Source organism: Denticeps clupeoides, chromosome 4 (genome assembly GCF_900700375.1).
Source record: "Denticeps clupeoides chromosome 4, fDenClu1.1, whole genome shotgun sequence".
In the NCBI taxonomy this organism is placed as follows: Eukaryota; Metazoa; Chordata; class Actinopteri; order Clupeiformes; family Denticipitidae; genus Denticeps; species Denticeps clupeoides.
The window spans coordinates 29,298,083-29,312,324 of NC_041710.1; the positions used below are offsets into that span (position 1 = coordinate 29,298,083).

Genomic DNA, 14,242 nt, shown 5'->3' on the forward strand with positions numbered 1-14,242 from the left:
TCGCTCCAGAGTGTTGGCAGTTCAAACAAGTACCGACTTCCACATCATCGTTTTCTGCCAGCTGCTGTGACATCAAGCAGGGCTTGTGGAACAGCTCGTGGGAGGATACATGAGAAACCAGCTCCCTTACAAGCGCGCCGTACAGCATCGATAGAGCGGAGCCCTCACTCGCATAATCAGGCTGATTGTGAGCCGGATGAGTTTCTCTACTGTTAACAAATAAGCGAAGGACATCAATCAATCAGCAGATGGTTCTCAGTCAGCAGTAATATTCTTCCTTGTCTGTGAGTGGAATCTAGGTATATAGTGTAATGCTGACAGAATGCCTTCTGAAATGTAAAGCATAAATTACTGTAGTTATGTAAGACATTCCTGACTTCAACCCCTGGATAATTCATAGAAATCATAGAAATGCCTCTGGCAGCGGATGAGTTTATTTAAGCCTTTAAACAGAACCTTTGTGAAATGTGTGAACAATAAAGTGATGAAAACAACATGTTTTCTTTTCCAAACTATTTTATTAGGCAATAATACAGAAAGTATAACCTTCCAAAGTGTGCAGTTTGCACAAACATGCAGTATAATTTTTCATGCATATTCATTTTAGTATGAAGGGGCCGTATCAAGGGGCAGTGGTGGCCTAGCGGTTAAGGAAGTGGCCCCCGTAATCAGAAAGTTGCCGGTTTGAATCCCGATCCGCCAAGGTGCCACTGAGCAAAGCACCGTCCCCATACACTGCTCCCCGGGTGCCTGTCATGGCTGCTCACTGCTCACCAAGGGTGATGGGTTAAAAGCAGAGGACAAATTTCACTGTGTGCACCATGTGCTGTGCTGCTGTGTATCACAAGTGACAATCACTTCAGATGAACAAAGATGGATATGTAGTTTTTTAAAAACAGTGACAAACCAAGCAAAGACTCTTTGTAAAGGTTCTCAGGAAGTTTGCTGAACAGTTTTTCGTTACATTAACTGACATAAAGGCAAAAAAAATTGACATGTGGATTCTCCAATGCTAGTATAAATATTACTGATGAAGTTAGTATAGTGAGTACATTATATGAACTCAAAAATATCTATTCGTTCAGCACAACACATTTGAATTATTTGGAAAGGGATCATAAAAAATACAAAACTAAGTTTGTTTCCAAGTAAATACAAATTATGTACAAGCAACGATAGAGCGGAGCCCTCGGTCACATAATCAGCAGATGGTTCTCAGTCAGCAGTAATATTCTTCCTTGTCTGGGAGTGGAATCTAGGTATATAGAGTAATGCTGACAGAATGCATTCTGAAATGTAAAGCATAATTTACTGTAGTTATGTAAGACATTCCTGACTTCAACCCCTGGATAATTCATAGAAATCATAGAAATGCCTCTGGCAGCAGATGAGTTTATTTAAGCCTTTAAACAGAACCTTTGTGAAATGTGTGAACAATAAAGGGATGAAAACAACATGTTTTCTTTTCCAAACTATTTTATTAGGCAATAATACAGAAAGTATAACCTTCCAAAGTGTGCAGTTTGCACAAACATGCAGTATAATTTTTCATGCATATTCATTTTAGTATGAACAAAGATGGATATTTTAAAAACAGTGACAAACCAAGCAAAGACTCTTTGTAAAGGTTCTCAGGAAGTTTGCTGAACAGTTTTTCGTTACATTAACTGACATAAAGGCAAAAAAAATTGACATGTGGATTCTCCAATGCTAGTATAAATATTACTGATGAAGTTAGTATAGTGAGTACATTATATGAACTCAAAAACATCTATTCGTTCAGCACCACACATTTGAATAATTTCAAAAGTGATCCAAAAAAATACAAAACTAAGTTTGTTTACAAGTATATACAAATTATGTACAATTCAGATAATTTTTTCTATGCCCTTTTTCCCTTACTGAGCCTTGAGCTTGTATTTAAAGTCAACGTCATATGTAGGCTGCAGGATGCCCAAGCCGGCTCGGGACTGGTCCAGTGGAGGTGCTTTCAGGTCAGACTCTACCAGCTCCATGTCAAAGTAGCACAGCAGCAGGGTGAGGAACTGCTTGATCTCGTGCACAGCAAAGAAACGTCCAGGACACTTTGTCACGCCGGAGCCAAAAGGCATGTAGTAGTAGCGCAGCTTGCGGCCTTCTCTGTAGAACACGTTCTTTTCCTGTCCGTTTTCGTCAAGGTATCTGTCATATTTGAATGTCTGTGAAGATGGCAAAACCAGTTAAGATGAAAACCCCTGACGCCAACGTTCAATGCTACAAATCGTCACTTACCAGAGGGTCCTCGTAGATTTCAGGGTCAAAATGAAGCAGCTGTGGGTACAGGGCAATGACATCATCCTTTCGGATGACGTAAGACTCTTTGTTGTCCAGGTGGAGCAGAAAGTCCTCTTTGGCCACCCTCACATTGAGGGATGCACTGGACAGACGCATGGCCTCCTTGATGATGCTGTCTGCAAGGCATCAACACAGAGCTGAGACTCGCATTGCTTTGAACCTTGCGATCATTGTAATGTGGCGAACTCAGAGCACCTCTTACCCAACACGGTCATGTTGTCCAGCTGCTCCCTTGTCAGTATCAGGCAGGGTTTTTTGGGATCTGCTTTCTGGTTGGAACTTTCCAGGATTGCTTGCACCTCCTCACGTGCTGCTCTGATAGCGTCTGGGCTCCTGCGGAGAAGTAGAAACAAGGCACGTTGCCATGTTAAACGGGTTTATTTCTGACTCCAACAAGTAGTGCATGATGTAGGCTACTGCCTAGCAACCAAATACTGTCAGGTTATGTCATTCCGGGTGTGTAGTGACATACTGTTGGTCCTTATCATCGTTGCGATAAAGCCGGGCCATTATCAGCAGTTCCCAATGAACGTTCTGATAGCAATGTCAATTTAACTACTGTGCGCTGAGGTAAGACCATACCTGATCATGTAGAATAGGGTCCAAAAGGTGGCAGGTAGGGTGTTGGCTTGAGAGGCCCAGAGAAGAGCTACATGAGTACGAGCCTTGCTGGTGTCGTTGAAGGTGGACAGCGTGTCGTTGAGCAGCATTCGCAGAGAGATCAGGTCAGACATGTTCTCGCGCTTGCTGAGGTTCTCGTGCAGCATTGACTTGGTGAGGTTCTCGCGAGCGCTGTGGCCACTCTTGAACACGTGGATGGGGAGTCCGGCCACCAGAGCCGGGAAGATCTTGTCAAACTCTTTGAAGTTCTCCAAGGCGCTCAGCACCAGGGCTTTCTGGGCCTCCTGGCGGGCCTGCATCTTGTCACCTTTCCCCAGCTCCTTGCCAAAAAGGGTCAGGTAACCAGACTGAAACATGACCTTGTAGCAGAAGGCGAAGATGCCGTCGACCTCCCAGTCAGAAGAGACCTTGAGTGTGTCGGACTGCAGCATGACACCCTGCAGGTTCTCCATCATGTTATCGATGAGTGAAGTGAGCGCCTCCCCCTGAAGGGTCTTTAGGAAGGTCTGGTGGAGATTTTCTGTTGTGTATCCATGGCTGGGGTCCATGCTCTGGTGACCAAAAGCCTTTTGGGAAACAAAAATTAAGTAAAAAGTTCTCTGATATGCTGAAGATGCTCGTCCACCACAGTTATCCCATCTGTCAACAGGTTTTATTACATGGTTTTCAAGCAAGAAACATGCATGTGCTTCATGTTGAGGCCCTCGACATTAATAACATACCTTGACAGAGGTAGCAAAATGGAATTTTTTCCAGTCCAAATGCCTCCCCTGTCTTATGACTGAGTGGTAGGAAAAGGGGTCACAGAGGAAGTGCACGTAGTCCCCGGCGATCTTACAGGTAAAGATGTGGCCGTACTTCCTCTGCCGGCTGCGCAGGAACTCCAGGGGGTTGGAGCCAAACTGCAGGGCACAGCCGAGGTACGGGATCCAACCATTCTCCACCGGGGGCTCCCCGGGCTGTCTGCAATTCACAACAGTGACCGATCAAGTCCAGACTGGCTAATATGTCACGCAGGGTTTGCATTGTGTGGAATTTGACAGACAGATTTTTTTTTTTCAAATTTCAAAGTCAAAGTGATGTTATTGTCATGTCATAATATGAGTACACAGAGAGATGAGATTGTGAAGCCTTAGGGATTCACAGTGTGCAAAAAGACAGGGAAAAAGTCATTGAAATTTCAAGTTTCAATTTATTTTGTTTTCATGCACTTCAAAATACTCATAATATTTGCGTCAGAAATCAAGAAAAATAAGTACAGCATTTTATTAAGGAATATTGTATTTCACAAATATACAAAAGAATAAATGTGGGTCCATGCAAGATTGTATTTACCTACGACGAATCCCCAGAACCAGCCACAGGCAGCAGCAGAATCCGACCACGACGGCCCAAATGAAAGCTATGCTCATCATTTCTGCACGACTTGGAGAAAAAGATCTGAGCAAAAAAAGAGGAGGGATGATAACCCTGTAGGATGCACTGAGGTGTTCCACCAAACTCCCTCTGGTTTTATACTCTGTTCAAACAGCAACGTGTGACGCAACTCCAGATGCTTCTACGAAATCAGTGCGCAGATGTGCATGTGTGTGTGTGTGTGTGTGTGTGTGTGGCCTTGAACGGAGTCCATGGACACCTCTACCTGTGGCTCAGTAGACTGTACTTTGATTGCGGTGTTGAGTTGGGAAACCTTCTCAAGGTCTTTGGATTGTGTGACTTCTTTTTTGCTGGGAGGGAAACACAAAGGCACATCCATAATTTGTCTGGCCAGGTTTACTTCACACTCTTTCTGAAGGGAACACCGTTGAAAACACATTTAGTCAAAAAGCGCTGCAATTAGAACCTAGTGTGACTATAAAGATGAACGTGAGGTATGAGAGCTAATGAAATGAGGCTGTAGCAAAGATTTATAGCTATTCATTTCTCTCCTCGCAACTCATCTCTTTGTTTAATTTACAACCTTTGTTCTTGAAACACGTTTCACTTCCTCGCCCGCTACAGCAGTCATTCACTTAGATTTGGGTGATTAGGATGCATTTCCACACTCGCTCCAGTGGTAAAAAATATATTTATATCACTATAATACTTTCGATCAATTTATCTCATGAATGGTTTTGCTACTGGGTTTGTGCAGTTAAGCAAGGTAAATTTCTCCGCAAAAGAACTTTCTAAGGCAATCTTTTTTTTTATTGTGCAATTGAAATTGTGCAATTGAAACAAAATTATGAATTATTGACCCAGATCCTGACACCTGGCAGAAATTCCTCTGGGTTTATACGGCAGTAACCTAAATCCACTGGCTCTGTCAAGGGTCACTGCTGGATAAAAGGTTATTGAGGGTTTCTAATTATGGTGTTGCAGAAATTCAGTGACTCAAAACCGTATGGGCGAAAAAAAGTTAAATCATATCTTATGAGGGCTTTGCAATGTACTATTGCTTATTCTGGAATCTCGCTATTGTTTACCTGCCTGCTGCCCTACAATGGACATTTGAAGGATTTATCACTCTAAAACTGTCTTGAGTCCATCAAAAATGACTGACCTACTCAGCCCACAGTCTACCACTGAGCCTCTGTATTACTCTGTCCTTGTTTTTTTTACCTTTACATGAAATGTTTGTTATGTCTATGAGGCATTTTATATTTGTATGTTTGTCAGGTCGCTGTGCAGTTTACAGATTAATTAGTCAGTGAATTGATTTGAGAAAAAGACTTATTTTACATCCATTCCAAATGTCCATTCCATGTAGTGCTGATACCTGGAAGCATTATTATTTAAGTATTTCAGTGGAATTTTATTTCGCCATATTTATTTGCAGTAAATGCATTTTCAATAAAATTTGATTGCTCTGGTTTATTCAAAGCAACCCAGCATCCAGTCGATCCTACTGACAGAGCATCATCCATCTCTAGCACAGACCTTATCAGAGCACAGCCTCATACTCTGCAAATGTGACGTTGCTGGCTGAGCCGAGTTAACTTTAAACAGATAAGAGGAAACCTGAAGGCCAACCACATTAGCTTTAATAATTAACACTTCCACAACAGGGCATTCGTTTGGCCTTGGAACCTCAGATAAACCACAGTGGATGTTCAGATGCACAATATGCCCAAAACCAGTTACTGAGATGAAGTATTTGCAGACACAAATCATAATTTCAGTCTTTATTAAAATGTTTGTCGTAATGTGCATGTAGTACATGCAAGAATTCAACAGACCAGTCAAGCAAATATGACAGCACAGAAAATAAATAATCAAAAACAACGTTTCATAGTGCATATCTTGAAGGATATGATTAGATTTTAAAATAGTAATGTTTCCAATTTCATTAATGGTATCAAAATAAGATTATCATTAAAGCAATACGGTCAAGGACAAGTTCCTAAAGAAAGCGATACTGGAGCTCTGATAAGACTGTGTACTGTTTGCTTGGAAGACATTCCCACAGAGACACGGCTGGCCCAGTGTTAGCTCCGGCTTCAGGATTACTGTGCCTGAATCAGTCTGGATGCAGCGTGTGCCCCGATGAGTTTTTACACTTGCTCTTATAAACATGAGTAATAAGTAAAAAATTTTTTTTTGTAAAAGCAACTAGGATGTTAAGGATTATACACTAATGGGAACGCTTTATTAGAATTGCTTATTACCACAAATATCTCATCTGCCAAATCACATGGCAGCAGCACAATGCGTTTAGACATCTAGATGTGGTTGCTGCAGTTCAAACTGAGCATCAAAATGGGACAAAATGTGGGTTTAAGGGACTTCGAACAAGGCATGGTTGTTGGTGCCAGATGGCCAGGTCTGAATATTTCAGAAACTGCTGATTTACTTTCCACGTGCAAACATATGTAGGGATTACAGAGACTGGTCCAAAAAATGGACATTTTGGGCAATCTGATGCTACAGTCTATCTGATTGTTGTCGCTGACCATGTCCGACCCTTTAACACCACAGTGCACCCATCTTATGAAGGCTACTTCCATCAAGATAATTCACCTAGTCACAAAGCTCAGCTCATCTCAAAACTGGTTTCCTGAACTTGACAGTGAGTTCACTGTACTCCAGTGGCCTCCACAGTCACCAGATCTCAATCATTAAGTAGAGCAACTTTGGGATGTGTTGGAATGGGACATTTGCATCGTGGAACAAAATCTCTGATTAATGTTTCTGTCACAACAGGGAAGGAAGGATGCAAATGCTCGACTCAAGGGAAACACACAAGGATGCAGGAATGCTCAACCTCCCATGGATTCTGATGAGCGCCGGAATCCCGCCTTGGAATGCCATGCATCCGTACCTCCATCCTCCTCACCCGGCATGGATTTTAAAACAATGGCACAACCCGGCCTGGGCAGGGGAACTGGCGAGGTCCACTGAAGCGTTGGGAAAACCAGACGTTCGTCTGCTGGGACAAGTCTACTGCACCCAGGGATTGGTTCGTGCATTCTGTCACAATGGCGTGCAGGGCAGGAAGGACACAAACACTCAACTCAAGGGAAACACACATGGGTTTAATCACACAAGGTACAAGTACAGGTAACAGAGATCATGCACAAACATGGAACAGAACCTTTATAACACACTACAGGTAATGTCAATCAAGGAGTTTAGACTGACAACCAACATGAAGAACCAGGAACTCCTGGCCTGCAGTGTCAGGTAAGGTTCGGATCATGACCTTGTTGATACGGCAGAATTGAGGCAGTTCTGAAAATAAAAAAAATGGTTCTAACCAGGTACTAGCAAGGTGTACCTTAGCATGTGATGGGTTCAATTGGGCCACCGGGTGGCACAGGGACAAGCAATGTGGACTCACACCTCCAAGGTAATGAGTTTGAATTTGAAGTCTGTAGGCTCTCCCCGTGGCTTTCTCCCATGACCCAAAGACGTGCACATTGGTGACTGTAAATGGGCCACAGGTGTGAATAGGGGAGTGATTTATGGTCGCATGGTGGATTCCTGCCCATCACCTAATGGCTCAACTGCATATTTCAACCATCTTCCGGAGTCTGCACATCAACCAACTGACTGTATTTAAACAATCCAAACAAGGAATAAAAAAATAAAATCATGTTTTTATGAAATACACTTTCAATAAATGAATGGCAATTTATAAAAAAAACAAGAAAAATAAAGTAAGTCACCAAAATCACCTTTTGCATGCACCTTGCTGCTAGATGGAGTTTCCAATGAAGTGCGCTACTGGTAGCTGCTTCATACTGCAATATAAAATCACAATGCAGAGGTAGCGGAATGATGCAAAACCCAAAACACTGCCATATCTGTGTCAGAAAATTTGTGTTTTGGGTGTCTTCGTTAATTTTCGTACATGTAGACTCACCCCTCAATGGGGTGCGAAATAACTGAAAACATGTTTTATATTCTAGTTTCTTTGCTCTGATTACTGATTTGCACACTCATGGCATTCTCTCGATGACCTTCAAGAGGTCGTCACCTGAAATGGTTTTCCAACAGTCTTGAAGGAGTTCCCAAAGTTCCCTGCGGTCCAGCTCACCCCAAACCATCTGGATTGGGTTCAGGTCCGGTGACTGTGGAGGCCAGGTCTCCACTTTTTGTTAAGTACATAACTCCACATGTGTTCATTCATAGTTTTGAAGCGGACTCCACTTGTTAAGACAACACTGTGGGCAAAGGGATTTCAGTAACACCAGCTGGTAGACTAACAACATGACGAGGAATCACACAAAGCTTCTCCATGCTGTCCAAACAGCTCCTGGTAACACCGGTGTATTACATTCATGCCCAAAATACCAGGGACATTAGAGGATAAACCCCCTGGAGGATCTTTAACTACCAAGACCCACACTGAACAATGTGGTTTCAAACTCAACCTCCACTTCCACATACCCTGAATAAGGTATAGACAACCCATTAGCTGCCCTTAACCACAACTAATGACATGACTGTAACCGCTCATGGTCCCATATTTCATAATGCTAACGAAGGACACTTTTGGTAATCGTAGACACCATTCACGCTGTATCAATTAAACATGATACTTGAATCCCCTAGCAAGGTGACACAAGGTTATTATTAATGTTGGAGCCACCAATTACCCCCCCCAAGCTATGACTCTGTAGCTTGGTGGGTGCTAGTTGGTGGGTGCTAGGGGGCGAGGTGGTAGTAAGTTGTCTACCAGTTTGTGAAGACACACGTAATGACTGTGCCGACAAATCACAGAGCCCTGACGCGGGGAACAGCTGTGAGGGGAAGACAGCTGAAGTGCAGCCACGCTCTGTGTAATCAAGTTTACCTGTTTTTGCTGTCTTTTCAACAGTACTTTTATATGCCTTTGGACTCCATTATGGATCCCAATTACTATTGACGCAGAACAACTTGGGTGTCTCATACTACCGTAGGACCCCTCTTGTTCCCGCCTTGGAATGCCATGCATCCGTACCTCCATCCTCCTCACCCGGCATGGATTTTAAAACAATGGAACACCTCCCCTCTGACTTCCAGGAATGTTGCAGTTGGCTCTCTATGCACAAATTGTTTCAAACAATGTCCTCATTAGTGAGGACATGTTCCACAAATTGATCCAATAGTAAAGTATCAGCATTTAACATGCCACTAGGCCCATGCTGTTTTACATTCTCTATTATTTCACAATAATAATTTTAACTGGATCCGCCTGCACAGGACACTACTTAATTTTATCCTGAGCTTCCCCCTCTTAATGGTTGAAAAAAAGAACTCTTGCCAACTGCCGCACCCTCATACAGGCCTGTGTTTCCTCCAATTACTCAGGTAATGTTATCCCTAACCTACCCCTAAACATGGGACATTTCTGGTCATGTGAAATTAAAACCATCCCAAGTGATAACCACACTCCATTCTGCCACATTCTGCATGACTCTTTTTACAACGTAGCAAAGTAAAATACTTAGGTCAAAATGTACTTGAGTAAAAATACATTTTTCTTTAAAAAATGTAACTTTAAAAAAGTATAAATTACTTACAAAAACTATTCAATTACAGTAACGTGAGTAAATGTAATTGGATACTTTCCACCTCTGGCCTTTCCTATGAAGTTGGGGAGGGAAGACTGGTCTGTAACATGAATAACGTTATTTGTTGAAAAACTAGTATTGTAACATACAAGACTTCTGAAATGTTATGCCTCGATCCTTTGTTATTACAGCCATACATGGCACAAAAGTCCAGCATATTCACGTGTACCATCACCGAAGCGTAGTTAAGCTTGGAACCCCATCCAAATATGGCAGCACTATTGAAGCATGCTGAATGGCTGAAAGTGAGCGTTATCTAGTGTATATATCTATGACAAATAAATAAATACAGTACAGTATACAATACAGTTTCCTCGTAGAGAAAATTATCTTTAATAAAAAGAAAAAGGAGGGGGCAAGAATAAACTTCAAAGTAAAACTAAAAAAAAACAGATCAAGAGCAAATGAAAAAAGGCACATCTATAAGGTACAGCAAATACAGAACAATTATGTTATCATGCAGCCTTCATACAGATATACAGAATTTCAGTTGTGCAAATGAAAGGAAGTACTGTTATTAATAAGGAAGTCATTAATTAACCAAGAGAAAGATGGTTTATTGTTTCTCCACTTGCAACAGCTTATATGAGATTTACCTAATATAATTACCATATTTATCATGTCAGAGATGGATGGATGCAATTTAACTACGTAAAAAATTATATGAAAAGAATCGAACTGCGGGATATATTTGAACTTGAGGGATAACCAACAATGCATTTCATACCAAAATTTTGCAGATATAAATTTCTATAAAGTGTTTCAGTTGGTCAAAGTTCATGAGTACCTATCAGGCAGCATAATGGCAGCTTTCAGAGTGCACTTGCATGCACATGTGTGGAACCGATCGGGCAAATGGTACTGATTGGGTACTGACACTACTTATTGCAGAAGTGATGTAATATGTGCAACCAGATGGGAGATACAGGAAACAGAAACCATGATATAATAACACGATTAAATGAGAGGAAATAACATCTCGTCTCATTTTTATCAACAAAACAGAAGAGATATTTTTGTATAGTTATAGTTTTGTAAACCATATTTATTTGAGTTTTTATTAACAATATTTCATGATATATTGTTATAGTTATTGTCACATGACCTGCATTATCTCATTTCCGTCACATCAGAAAATGTTAATTGACGAAGACATTTCGTCATAAATTTAGTTGAGTACAACAACACTACTAATCTCCTTTCCTCAGCCAAGTCATTGAAAATGTTTCTTGGGTTCTAATGATCCAAAATATAGAGCCATGGCAACAAAGTATTGGCTCACAAAGAGTTCTTAGAGTATGGCCATTAGGAGGTAAGACCTGGGGCGCAAATTCCGGAACCATCCATGGGGCTGGAACCATCCATGGGGAACGGAACTGTCAAAAAGTGGTCATTTGTACCGGGAGAGAGAGGATTGTCCATGGGGCAGGAAAAGGCGTGGAGAGCACAGGGGTCAAAGTTCATCTGGGTCAAACACAAACAGGTAGATATCCAAAAGCAAGGTCATGTCACGGCCATTCGGCATGGCGAGGCAGGTGATCTGAGACGATGATAAGACATGACGAGGAAGAAGGACGCATTCGCACGACGTCAAGAAACAGGGGGTTAATCCGTGATGAACAGGTCAGGAGAGACATCCAGTAATAGTGAACATGTCACCTGTAACAACGACCCAATGGTGAACACACACGAACAGACACAGGTGAACATGATCATTACACACAACGAACATGAAACTCGAACATAACCCTTCTGGACCAGATCATGACAGGTCGGGGTCAAAGGCAGTCAGCTGGAGATAAAATATATAAGTCATATAAATGGATATAAATCATAAAATTGCTCACAGCACATTTAATTTAATGAGTATGCGTTTGCAACTTGTGTTTGTTTATTCTGCCATTTTATGGTGTTTACTGTCTTCCTCATGGGTTCCTGGAGCGGCGCTAGGGTTGGAGTGGTACCAGCATCCCCTGGTGGCCACTGGACAGGTGAAGGCCATGACAATGGTGTTATATTTGCGATATTCTGTACACAGAGAATTTCATGCGAGCAAATAAAAATTGATTCTGTGCTCAAAGGTGTCTGCTATCATTCATATTAACGTGCATTTTATTCATTCGTTCTTTCGGAAATAGCAGCTTTTTCTGCTCTCCGAGCCCTGATCTCTCGCTCAGTGTCTGCTGCTGCTAAACATGTCTGCTGCCACCCTTCTTTTTCGAGCAGGCACAATGAGGACCCTGCGCTTATACAGGGAGTGCAGAATTATTAGGCAAGTTGAATTTTTGAGGAATAATTTTATTATTGAACAATAACCATGTTCTCAATGAACCCAAAAAACTCATTAATATCAAAGCTGAATGTTTTTGGAAGTAGTTTTTAGTTTGTTTTTATTTTTAGCTATTTTAGGGGTTTATCTGTGTGTGCAGGTGACTATTACTGTGCATAATTATTAGGCAACTTAACAAAAAACAAATATATACCCATTTCAATTATATATTTTTACCATTGAAACCAATATAACATCTCCACATTCACAAATATACATTTCTGACATTCAAAAACAAAACAAAAACAAATCAGCGACCAATATAGCCACCTTTCTTTGCAAGGACACTCAAAAGCCTGCCATCCATGGATTCTGTCAGTGTTTTGATCTGTTCACCATCAACATTGCGTGCAGCAGCAACCACAGCCTCCCAGACACTGTTCAGAGAGGTGTACTGTTTTCCCTCCTTGTAAATCTCACATTTGATGATGGACCACAGGTTCTCAATGGGGTTCAGATCAGGTGAACAAGGAGGCCATGTCATTAGTTTTTCTTCTTTTATACCCTTTCTTGCCAGCCACGCTGTGGAGTACTTGGACACGTGTAATGGAGCATTGTCCTGCATGAAAATCATGTTTTTCTTGAAGGATGCAGACTTCTTCCTGTACCACTGCTTGAAGGTGTCTTCCAGAAACTGGCAGTGGGACTGGGAGTTGAGCTTGACTCCATCCTCAACCCGAAAAGGCCCCACAAGCTCATCTTTGATGATACCAGCCCAAACCAGTACTCCACCTCCACCTTGTCGGACTGGAGCTCTCTGCCCTTTACCAATCCAGCCACGGGCCCATCCATCTGGCCCATCAAGACTCACTCTCATTTCATCAGTCCATAAAACCTTAGAAAAGTGGGATTTGAACCCGGGTCTTCTGGTTCATAGGCGAATATGTTACCCACTAGGCTACTACCACCCTGCAGCCAACTACAAGAAATGTCAGACCTCTTGCCAACAAAGGTTTGCTACAAAGTACTAAAGCGTGTTTTGTATTTTGATCAAATACTTATTTCATTCATGGAAATACAAATTAATTTAGAACTATTTTGATATGCATCGTTCTGTCTCTCACTGTTCAAATTATAGCATTGTTTCTTTATTAGTGGGAAATCATACACAATCAGCACATCAGAACATTTACCTCCCTGTATGTATACACTGCGCTGCCAACAAATATTCTCCTCTCTGGTATTGGATAGGTGAACCCTGATCTTAGATTACAATGCACGTTCACTGTACCAGTGGACTCCAGTGGAGGAATCCCTGGGTGTCCACAGACCTGACGTGGTCTGAATACATCCAGGTTCAGACCAAAAGGGCAAAACAGTGCCTGTACCACCTGAGACAGTTTATGTTGAGGGTGTCTCCAGACATCCTAAAGACTTTCTAGGATCATGAAAAAAGCCCACAAAAAGCCCTACAGGTACTGATCCATGCTGTGGAATGCAGGACATTTACATCAAGAGATGCAGGACCCAGGCCATCAAAATGATTAAGGACATAACACATCCCAACAACAGCCTGTTTCAACATCTGCAAGCAACATGGCAAGGACTGGGAGACTCAGGCCATTAGAATGATGAACCAGGACATGTCACCACATCTCATACCCCGACCACCTGAATGTTCAATGTTGTCTGTTCATTTCATCGTTACCTGCTACAGCGGTTATTGCACAATCAACGCACAATGCGCTTAAACGCACTACAGTACTTTGTACTGTACTTAACATTACATCTGCTTCGTACTGTGTCAGTGTGTATCCATAAACACTGCCCAGTGATGTCTGTCTGTGTCTTATGTCCTGCTTGAACATTTGCTTGCATTTTAGCTTGCTGAACTTTCCCTTTTTTTGTTAGTATTACTCCTCATTTATTCCCCCCATTGTATTGTTCTGTTTTGCTTATTTTTGATCATTTTATTCTTAAC

The 14,242-nt window shown here is 41.8% G+C and overlaps 1 protein-coding gene across 1 annotated transcript; it reads right to left on the bottom strand.

Annotated features, from left to right (window-relative positions):
- Positions 1-1,898: 1,898 nt before the first annotated feature.
- On the bottom strand, positions 1,899-4,370 carry LOC114788849 (cholesterol 7-alpha-monooxygenase-like). The gene is made up of 6 exons (XM_028977773.1): positions 4,291-4,370; positions 3,678-3,918; positions 2,917-3,521; positions 2,537-2,667; positions 2,272-2,450; positions 1,899-2,198 (listed from the first exon to the last, which is right to left on the bottom strand). Exons 1-6 carry the CDS (start codon positions 4,368-4,370, stop codon positions 1,899-1,901), a joined length of 1,536 nt encoding a protein of 511 aa, XP_028833606.1.
- Between the last annotated feature and the right edge of the window lie 9,872 nt (positions 4,371-14,242).

Excerpts from the sequence above, each read along its gene's own strand:
- LOC114788849 (XM_028977773.1), bottom strand. The coding sequence starts at position 4,370 with ATGATGAGCATAGCTTTCATTTGGGCCGTCGTGGTCGGATTCTGCTGC. Across the intron at positions 3,919-4,290 it reads GTTCTGGGGATTCGTCGTAG|ACAGCCCGGGGAGCCCCCGG; the intron begins GTAAATACAATC and ends TGTGAATTGCAG. Across the intron at positions 2,451-2,536 it reads GGACAACATGACCGTGTTGG|ACAGCATCATCAAGGAGGCC; the intron begins GTAAGAGGTGCT and ends GATGCCTTGCAG.